Below are 10,862 nucleotides of genomic sequence, written 5' to 3' on the forward strand. Positions count from 1 at the left end.
ATAGCATTTCCAACTCCACAGCTCACCTACCAGGTATTTGCCAGTTTCTTTCCTCCCAGCAGAAGCCATTCTAGGCTATTGGGCAGGAAATCAGGATAGTTTCCTGGAGCACTACCTTTGTGTTTTCAAGAGTCCATGTCAATGGCAAAATGCCATTTTGGATATCACACTTTAGCTTTAAATCTTCTGATCCAAACCAAACTCTACAGACTGGATTGTGCATCCAATGTTTGTTTTATCTAAAATGTCAATAAGAGGGAATCCACAACCTTGCCACCTCTGATGAATGCTCCCATCATGTAAGATATATGTTCTCACTGCCAGTATAGCACTAAATCATTTGATCCTTTTTGCAGCATCCCCAAAAATGAGGGCAAAGTGTGGTTTCCCCCTACCTCCTCCTATCCCCGAATAACCCAGAGCACGGTGAATGAAGCAGCAAGCTAACAAGTTTTGCCTACATCAGGAACCTGGGGGAATGAAACTGAGACTTCTCGCTAAATGCTTCCTGCTTGGTTAGAAAAGTAGGGCAAACTCTTCTCTGGTGGGGAGTGAGAAAATGGGAGAAAGCAAAATTTACCTGCAGAACTGGCTGTGCATACTGAACAGAGGAAGGCATCTTTTGGTAGGCTAAGCAAGGCAGTTAAACTTCATTGCAAATCAATACAGATAGGACTACAGCTCTCCTTGCCCTTCCTTAGCTTCTGGTCTACAGCATACTGTAGATCTTAGCTTCCTAATTCTCTATGAAATCAAATCTGCAGCATGTTCTGCTACACCCAGCATAGGCTTAAAATATTTTCTTTTCTTTTGTTTTTTTTTTTTTTTTTTTATTCCCATTTAGACCTGAGCACCTCCAGAAATGTTCAATGCTTTGTGAGGTTGAGCAGTATTGTAAAGTGTGTGCATGAAAACCATTTTAACTGGCATCAATACGATTTGTCAATTAATAGCAGATGTAGCAGTTTAACTATGTTGTATACTTTTATATTATGTTTTATATCTTTAAAATGTGGCTTATAGTTTAATAGCTATAAAGTTGTTTTTTTTTTTTCCTTTACTATTTTCTTGATTCTAGAATAGAAAAAAAATCAAAGTAAAGCTTTATTTCATTTGTATATTTTGGAGGTGACAATTTAATACACTTAACTATGTGTAACATATTCTTTTTGTACAGTGAGCACCATTTGTTTAGGCAATCAAAGGTAAGCTAACAATTGTAGGTATCATTAAACTCATTCACAGATAAATGCTCTAGTCTATCAAAACCTTTTGGCACAAAAATGACTAAAAAATGACTGGAAATTTAGCATCCAACCCGCACAGACATATGTGGTTCTTGTGTTGCTGCTGAAATGAAAGACTGAAGCACTGGCGTTTTGTAGCAGGAGGCATGTGGAGGCAGACAGGAAGACAGTAAAACTGGAAAGATTCCATAGACGACTTTTTTTTCTGAAATACTGTATTTACACAAAATTGGAGAGAGTACAAATACTGTTACTAAGAAGACAAAACCATTATAGTACATTCAATTTAAACACAGGCAGAACTATAGATGCAAAACACAGAGGCCTAGGGTACTTGCAAGGGAGAAAAAAATGTGTCAGAAGGGCCTCAGAGATTAAAAGCAGGAAGTAAGAGAACGAAGTATTTGTCACACAGCATCACCTCTCCTTGACTTCACTGAGCTTGCAATAAGATGCTCTCCTTCCTCATTGTGGGTGGTGAGGAAAACCCTCTTGATGTGTAGACTGCTCAACACTCATTTTACAACACAGTTAAGTGTGTACTTAATTTTTAGCATGGGAATAGAGCTGTTAACTTCAAATGAAATTAGATTTGTGCCTACTCACATACTTATATGCTTAGTTCGACCAGGAATAGCCTTCTCAATACTTCATCAGGTCAAGTCCATTGTTACATAAAATATAAGTGTTCTTTACCATCTGCTTTTCTTTTTTCCTTAAAATATACTTTAGAATTTCTTTAATTTTACCCTTATGCAATCAATTAGAAAATAGTAGCTTACTGAAAGCCATAGAATATTTTGATTCATGTCATATAATCAAAGGAATATAGTTAAAAAATAATTCCCACATTTTTCCAAAGCCTGTTTAGATTTCAAAAGAAATAAAAGAGAAAAATACATGTAATAATAAAGCAGCTTTGTGTTTCTGGGCATTTGGCAGCAGGTCTGTTATAATATTTCTCAGACATCTCTTGGTATCAGTTAAAATCACCAGATTAATTGATCATTACAAAAGAAAAGATTGTACAATATTATTACAATCCACCAAATATAGCCAATGCATGAAATATTTTACATATTATGTATCCCTTAAAACGAATTAACATATTTTAGCCTGTTCTTTGAAAACACATAGCTTCTGAAGTAATATATCTTAAACACAGTGGTATCTGTCACTTCTACTGTCTAACTGCTTTTTTTTTCTGAATAAAAGCTTGTTTGAATAGGACTACTAGCTCAGTGATGGAACTACAGTGCTATATAACTAAATTCCGTATACGTCTTTGTTACTGTTGCTGTTATTGTAATCACATACCACTGAAGTGCTAAATAGTAGTAACTCAGATATGTGGACTTTGGTTATGCTTGATAGAATACCAGCATATCAAATATATGTACCACTTCCTAAAGGCTATGTTACAATCATGATGCTTAGTAATAAATAATAGTAACAACAATCTCAGATTCAAAGTGCTGACTCACTTGAGGCACCAAGACAATAAATCAATCAATTAAAAGACTTATTTGTAGTGTTCAAAGCTAACAGAGCAGATCCTGGGCTGCTGAGTTACACACGCAACAAGGCGGACTCTGAACCTCTCCTTTCACCCTGGGGATTCCTGTGGTCCCAGAAGACACTGGAATGTCGCATCTAATGTGGAGTGCTTCAAGACATACCAAGTCTTCAGACATGAAACATTAAAAGCTCTCTAAGCTTCTCTGAAGCCTCCAAAGGCTCTCTTAAAACCCCTCAAGCCTACTCCATTCACGCAGGGACATGACTTTGCCAGATATTGTACTTGGCTGCAGACCAGGGCAGAGCCTTTCGTGAAAGTCCACAATTAAATGCATTGCATTAATGCAGCTTTCATACCCTGAAGACATTGTCACCACTGTTGGCTTGAGAGGGGAAAGGCAGCTTTCCAGCAGCAGCAAACACCTGTCTCACTTGAGGGGGAATGCTTCTCATGTTGTTAGTTTGTTCTGTGCAAGCAGTAATCATTTTCGGTGTCGAGAGAGCTGTTGTACCCCGAGGATGGATACAGGTCCCTCTTAAGTATCCTATTGACGATGTTGATCAGAACTTTTTTGTACTGTTGACGTAAAAGTGAGTAAACAAATGGGTCTGATGCAGCCTTACTGTAGGTGAGGCACTTGCTTATAATTCCCCAGTAGTAATTTATGGTAACAAAAGGAAGGAGCTCTATCAACCTGTTAAACATTAAAGAGAGATGGAAACACTTGAGTGTTATATTCACACTGAGACCAGTGCCCAACTCAAGCCTCATGAAACATTAAGGTAGCACTTATTTTCTTACAGTACACAGTCTCTGAAGAAGAAGGGCCCTGTACTTACTCCTTGTATTCAATAAAGTCAAAGGGAACTTTCCTAGCAAGGGCACTTGGAGACAAGAATCATTCCCTCTATGGAAAGAGAGTAAAAGCATGTTTTCAATGTTAATGCTCCTATGCATCGGAGATAAGAAAGTGCTGCAGTTTATTGCTCCGTTTCTGAATTTCAAGAGTTGTGCTGACAAGTGGTGAAAATCTCAGTGACATAATTAATTAATTAAATAATTAAGTGACTTTCTCATGGCAAGCCTGAGATAGGCAAATATGACTTGTGGCATCCAGGCTCACTCAGCTCGGTTGCCCAAGTATAGCTGTCTATTGACACTTGAGACATTTGGGCATAACACCTTTGGCATAAGGCTGCTGCTCCTGGAAGCTGTGGGTCTCCTCTAGGTCCTGTGTCATATCTGCCAACCTACAGAGGTTTTGGATACTATGCAGCATCTCAAACGACACCAAGAACCTGGTCTAGGTCATAGAATCCACCCCCTCAGGTACAGAACAGTGAATCTGCGTTACACCACTGCTGTGACCTATCATATATGCAAAGAAGATTCCCGGTAGATCACTGTATTATGAAGAACATGGCAGTATCTCAGAGAGATTTGGTTGGCACCTGCAATCCTATAGTATGCGTAGAAGCACAACTGCATATACTTACCTATGAAAGTTTCTGCGTGCACTTGGCTGACCGCTAGTTTGGCCAAAGAAAACAAGGAGACAACAGTTTTATCATCATTATATGAACAGCCAGATGTCTCCAGACCTGTGTCTCCTAGTCTGTGCTTCACGGTTGATTTAGTGGCCTCAGCACCTCGCTTGAGATGGGTGTATTAATCAAAGGGGAAGAAACTGCAACTAAGTTAAACAATTTTTACACAGAAGTGAGAGCAAATCTTCAGACTGTTTCAGCAAACATCTGGCACACAGCTTATCTGCAGCAGGCAAACTCTCCAAGAGGGTGGAAAGAACAGAGTGAGAAGTTTTTATTATCTGTACATCTTTGGTGATGTACAGTGAAACCTTTTGCAGGAGTAAGAATATATTGTTTTGCTATATTCATTCCAGAAGTGAAAAAAAGTACCATGAGATAAAACAGCCCTTTTCTGTAGCCTAAAAACATCACTGTTTGAAGATGTTAGTTCAGAAGCTTTCTCAAGGCTTGAAGAACCTTCTGGCCTCTTTCCAAAGTGCAGAGCTTCCAGTTTGCAGGATGTTGACTTTTGAAGCTGTTCCAATCCTTCTGCATGGAAAAACTGACTTACCAGCTCTAGGACTGAACATTGCAACAAGGGGTTGAACTCTGACAGAAAAATTTCTCATTTTAGTGTGTAAAAGTGAAATCATTCTTATGGCAAGTGCATTTAAAACCCAATGACTTTTGTTTAAAGCCGCTTGGGAAAAAATCCAGACAATTCAAAACAGAGAGAACAGGAAGGCACAAAATGTGAGAAATAAATAATCGTACAATAAGTGACACTTGGTTGCTTAGGTTTATCCCATCCTGCATATTGTCCCAATACAAGAAATATACATTTGATATTTACACAATTGATGCTTTTATAAAGACACTAAATAAGAAGAGTAAAGTATCTTTCAGTCATGGAAATAGATGTATCACTATGTGTTCCCTTTAATGTATTATGGGCCCAAACATAATTGCACTGAAGGCAACAGAAGAAAAATTACACAGATTTTAATAAGATAAAGGGCCCGGCCAAATCAAGTCAGCCTGAGAAATATCCATCTGAATGCATCTTGGTATCATTTTCTTGTTTTCAGTGCTGTTACAAAAAAATGAAATTTATCTGTCAGCTTTTAGTGAACAGATGAATATATTGCTAATGATCTTAATCTCATTCACGTTTCTGAAATGAGGAGCAAATACTGAGCACTAAATGCAACCTGAGTCACAGGGCCAAAGAGCAAGAAAACAGGGAGGGTATCTTTCACATTGTCTCCATTGAGATTGCTTCAGTGTCAGCCCCCTGGAAACCAGAAGTGGGGAAGGAAGGAGAAACGGGCATGGCAGCAAGTCCTCCAGCCTCACCTCCACCACCACCTTTTATCTACCACTGCCTCTAAACTTTCTTGCCACTGGGGCAAAAAGCCTTTGAGGATGTCCTCCCCGGACCCTTGCACAATTTGCTGTCACTGACCAACTTGGTCCCTGTGGCTGAGATAGAAGCTGTGCCTTGACACACACATTTATGCAAACCAACCCTCAGCCATCTCTCTAGTGACACAAAAGGAACCAGTTTGTCACACACAGAAAATGCACCATCTCACAATTGCCAAATGCAAGGTCTGAAGAAGGAAGTCTCTTTTATTTTAGAAGTTTATGAAAAGTATCTTCATCCTGAAAAATGTGGCAGTGCTGGAATGTGCTGAGCTTGGTAATGTTCAGATGGAAAGAAGATAGCAAAATCCACTTTGCTCAATATAATTATAGCCTGATTATGGCAAAAGTGAATAGAAAATGACTCAGAATGTACTGAACAGTGATCAATTAACCTTTTTACTCTGTGATGTAATGTTAATATTTGTAATAATCCTTTCAACTGCAGAAAAAAAGAAACAAAGCAGTCATCCAGGCAATCAGTCAAGAATTCCTTCAACGTATAAATGTGAACTGAAATACATGTCATCCTAAAGGTTAAAAAATGTAGTCATTTTTGAGCACAGGCCTAAATCTGTGGAAGAAAAGGGCAAAGACAATGATCATAAATGGCATGTGTGTATGCAGCTGTGTAAGTCAGCTCACTAAAGCTGGCTGATTTCTATAAGCTGGGGTGGCTGCAGACCCTGGCAGATTGGTAGCAACTTTGAGAAGCCCTAACAAGGGTCAGTTTGCGGACCAGTGCACCTTCTTCAGAAGGAAGTATTTAAAGGTATTTTGGACACACTGTTAAGTGGGAAATAGTTTAAAAAAATCACTTGTGAAAGATATAACCCATTTTAGTCCAGAGATGAAAGGCTAAACCCTGAGGTGCTGCAATTCAGTGTAGTTACATTAGCTTCCAGCTTATTGGTGTAATCAAGTTATGAAAATAATAGCCATATGTTCTATAAAGACTATACAAGTATGGAACAAGAACAATGCATGACTACTTAAAAAGGTGCAGACCACCAGGGTGGACGCCAGTAACTCTGGCCAGTTGAGGAGCATGGTGTTTCCTGTACATTTAAAAAATCTAATGGTTGGTTTTCCTGGGAGATAACTCTTACACCTCATCACAAGGCCATGCTGCACCATTAGCAATGCATTTGCAGACATTAATGTTTCCAGACACAAAGTTTATCTGACAAGTTATCAGCCTGGATAAATGTAAATTATGTCACCTCAGGTTCCAATAACAGCAAGTTTGGCCTTATGCCTTGAAAGAGCAAAAAAGACCTGAGCTAATCAGGAAAAGCTGTCTGCTTTCCTCTCTATTGCTCAGGTTGTGCTAATAAGGAAGGGTGGTGAGTCTTTTCAGCTGCCTTCATCTCCCACTGGCATGTAATTAATTCCTGGTACTTGTCCTAAAAGCCTCTTGCGCTTGGCAGAGGTGCCCAGACCTGGCTGCAATAGGGAAACGAAAGCCAGCGGCTGGGTGTGCAGGCAGAGTCCGTGTAAGTGTATGTGAGTATGCTCTGCCACTCAGAACCAGTCCCGAGTCTCCACTAGGTTCTGGTACCCCAAAATTAGCTGCACCTGCACATCAGAGGGCATATTAGTCCCCCACCCCAACAGGCGATACTAACCTGGTGATAATGTAAGGACCAAAACAGATCACAAACGACCCTATAAAAATACTGATTTTCTTGGTAGCCCGCTGCCTCCTCCGTTTCTGCTCATTAAGACAGCGCTGCTTCACACTGCGAAGGGAAAAGAGCAGTTGGTGGGTTAAAGCAAGAAGCGGGGAGACGAGAGAAGAGCCCAGGGGAGAGTGGAAGGACCCGCTCCCGGACCGAGAGCATGTGCACCCGGAGACTGAAAGGCAGGGCAGCCCCCGAGCCGGGAAAGAAGGGAGGGCAGCCCCGGCCCCGCCAAGGCTGGGGACTGTCTCACCAAAGAAGCGGTTTCCGGTTAAAGGGGAGCACCCGTCGGAGAGCAATTAGCATTTAAGTAAGGCAGGTTACAAATGCGCAACCCACCGTTTTCTGGCACTGTAAACAGCGTCTGAGAGACAGAAGCGCTCGCCATGGCAGGGGAGGGTAGGACGGGGTGCTGGGGGGGGGGGGAGGGGGGAAAGCCTTCCTCTCCGACCGGGGTACCTACCGCGGGTGCCCCGGGACTATGCATAAGAACACACACTCGTTACCTGGGGTGGATATCCACCAGCAAAACCAGAGTCTGCATGGTGATAATGTCTATCCGCTTGCAGTGGAACCGTGCAACTTTCAGCACCTTTAAATAGGTGAAACACAAGATCACCAGTGATAGCATGAAACTGGTGGAGTGAAAGACGATGGTGAACACTGTAAATCTTCTCCGCTCCGTCTCTTCTTTCAGGTGCAAGGTGCAAGAGGCATAAACGCTGCTGTAGTCTACCCACGAGTAAAACAAGGATACCAAGGGGAACGTGAGTGAGTGGAGCCACGAGTAGCCCATCAGTATCACAGCGTCCTTATACCGCATCTTGCTAGTGTAGCTTAAGGGGAACACCACAGCAATCCATTTGTCGATGCTGAGAGCTGCCATGCTCAGCATCGTGTTGGAAGTCAGGAAAGTTTCCAGGAAACCCACCGCTTTGCAGACGCAACCCCCAAGGGGTTGCTGGCTCCTCAGGATCCCCAGCAGGGTAAAAGGCATGTTCAGGACGGTGAGGAGCAGGTTGCAAAAGGATAAGTTCACCAGGAAAACCCCGGCGACCTGCTTGCGGATCTCCGTACTGTAGACGAAGCATAGCAGCACCAGGAGGTTGGAGAGCAGGGAGACAACCAGCACCAGCACGAGGAGCAACGCCAGCAGCACGCCTGCCAAGTCCATCTCTCAGCGGGTCGCCGGGAGCGGGCGAGGGCAGGAGGAAGGGGGCACCCGAGCCGGCACCGCAGCCTCGCCTGCCGCCGCCCGCGGCCGCCCGCGCATGTTGCCGGCTGCGCGGACGGGGGGCAGGGGCCGGGGCAGCGCGGTATAGGGAGGGCAGCAGCGGGCGGGGGGCAGAGCCGAAGGTGCAGAGAGAGGGCCGAGGGGAGCGGGGCTGGCAGAGCGGAGAGGACCCGTGGGGGAGCGGGGTTCCCCGACAGCGGTGCCAGGTGGCGGGGCAGCGGGGTCCGGAGGAGCGGCGTCGGGGCACCCGGCGGCCGGAGCCAGAGGTAAGGGGGAGATCGGGGGACCCGGAGCTAGCGGGGACAGGGCACCCAGAAAGCGGGGCTAGCGGGGTCGGCGTGGTGCGGCCCGGAGCCGGGCTGGGGGGGAGCCGGGGCGCGGTGCTCGCTGCGCGCTGTCCTCGGTGCTGAAGCGGGCGCTGCTCCGACGGCCGTGCCGCCCTGGCCTCAGGTCGCGGTCCGCCTTGCCCCGCGCGCCGGCGCCGGCGCCCGCTCCATGTCCCACCGCGGCAGCCCCTCCGCCGGGCGCACGGCCTCCTTCAGGCACTGAGCATCTCCCCCCGCTGCCCAGCCCCTGAAATACTCGAGCCTCCGAGCCTCCCGCGGCGACTCATGCGCAGACGAGCGGCTGCGAGGCACAGGCTCAGCCAGGGATCGCGGATCGGTCTGATCCACTCCTGGACCGCAGGAGAGCGCAACAGGAAGCCCAACTTTCCGCTAATGCGCAGACCAGGATCAGACCTGGCTGGCAACGAGTTGCTACTAGTTTAGTCCCTTCGTAGGGCTCAGGCACACCCTGAGCGCATCGGCTGCTTCCAGCATTCCTGGCGAAAAGCCAGGGCCTGTGCCCCCACTACGACTGAAGGATTACTTGCTCTTTCTCCTCCTTTTATCTCTTAGCGCCTAGAGGAACTATGGTTGCCCACCCCCTGCGTATTAACACTGTTTCCCCACCAGCCAGCAGTGAGGGATGTTGCTTGCTTAGAGACTTTGGCCACTTGGACTCACACTTTCAAAGCCCAGCTGACTGAACAAGTGCCCACATTAGGGTGATGCTGGCACACTTTGTGGAACACAAAAGTGTTCCTCTTACCGTTCTCCATTTACATTGTTAACATGACAGTGTGATGGTAAGAAAGGTTCCTTTATTTATCATATTGTGGCAAAGGCTGAAAAGACAGAAATGAGAGTCCAGAAATTCTCCCTCAGCATTTGTCAGGAAAGTGGATTACACAGCTAATTCCAAAAAATGCCATAAATCTTTGCCTTTGATTAAAAATAAATGAAAAAGAAAAAAAGAGGGAGTAAGTTTTGGTGCATCAAAACACTGGTACAGAAAAAAGCTGCCATGTCTAATCACTGTCACATTTTACAGTTGATTGCCAGAACTGACATGAAGAAAAAGGAGAAGAAAAGGTAGCTTTCCCACTATCCAAAATGATTATTAATATCCTAAGGAAATGCTGTATTGTATGTCTTGTCCCTACAATGTAGCCTTGTCACGCTAGTGTGACCACTGTGTGAATAACTGCACACAAAACTACTTGAAAGAGCCTGAAGGCAGTGTTTGTATTTTGTTTTTGTTTTCCAATGGCAGTTACAAGTTTTGGATCAGGCCCTAATTGAAAAGCTTCTTATGGTAAGTTTTGTGTCTGAAGGAAAGAGCAAAGCAGCAAGACACGAGATGTGTTATTTGGAAGAGAACCACTACTGTATTATTCCTCAGGATGGAAAGAAAATTAAGGTTTTCTTTGATCAGAAAGCTGCCATTTCCAAAGCTATAAAGGAGCAGATACAGTTGGCAGTGCTTATGCTTCATGAACAAAAATCCAATATATATCTGTGTAAGCATTTAAGAAAAAAGTAGTCTATAACAGCCTGACAATACCAGTTCTCTCAGAGTTCAGTTGTTGAATTTATATCATCAGAGAATCAACACTGCAGAGCCAGACACTGCACAGAGGGTTGGGAAGAACTGAATTGTCATGGGAGAAGCTGGCTGTATCTATGTGGAGCAGAGGTTCTGCAATTACTCTTTGTCTCACATCAGCAATTCTTAAGGTTCCTATTAGTCAGAACCCATCTATGGCTTACCTTTCATTTAATAGTACCACAAGGTTATGGAGCTTTTATGTTAGCCATCTGGGATTAGAGGCTGTCTGTGTAGTGATTTCAGGTGGGATAGATGCTATTTTATAACAACACAGAGACAACCTAGATGTGCTGT

The 10,862-nt window shown here is 44.1% G+C and overlaps 1 protein-coding gene across 1 annotated transcript; it reads right to left on the reverse strand.

The window, feature by feature from the left end:
- Nucleotides 1–3,222: 3,222 nt before the first annotated feature.
- GPR78 (G protein-coupled receptor 78) lies at nt 3,223–8,576 on the reverse strand (the record flags this gene model as incomplete). Its single annotated transcript, XM_080620276.1, has 3 exons — nt 3,223–3,460; nt 7,349–7,462; nt 7,909–8,576. The coding sequence occupies 3 exons, from the start codon at nt 8,574–8,576 to the stop codon at nt 3,223–3,225; spliced, it is 1,020 nt and encodes a 339-aa protein (XP_080476402.1).
- Between the last annotated feature and the right edge of the window lie 2,286 nt (nt 8,577–10,862).

The sequence above is a fragment of the Psittacula echo genome, assembly GCF_963264785.1.
Source record: "Psittacula echo genome assembly, chromosome: 1".
Taxonomy (NCBI): domain Eukaryota; kingdom Metazoa; phylum Chordata; class Aves; order Psittaciformes; family Psittacidae; genus Psittacula; species Psittacula echo.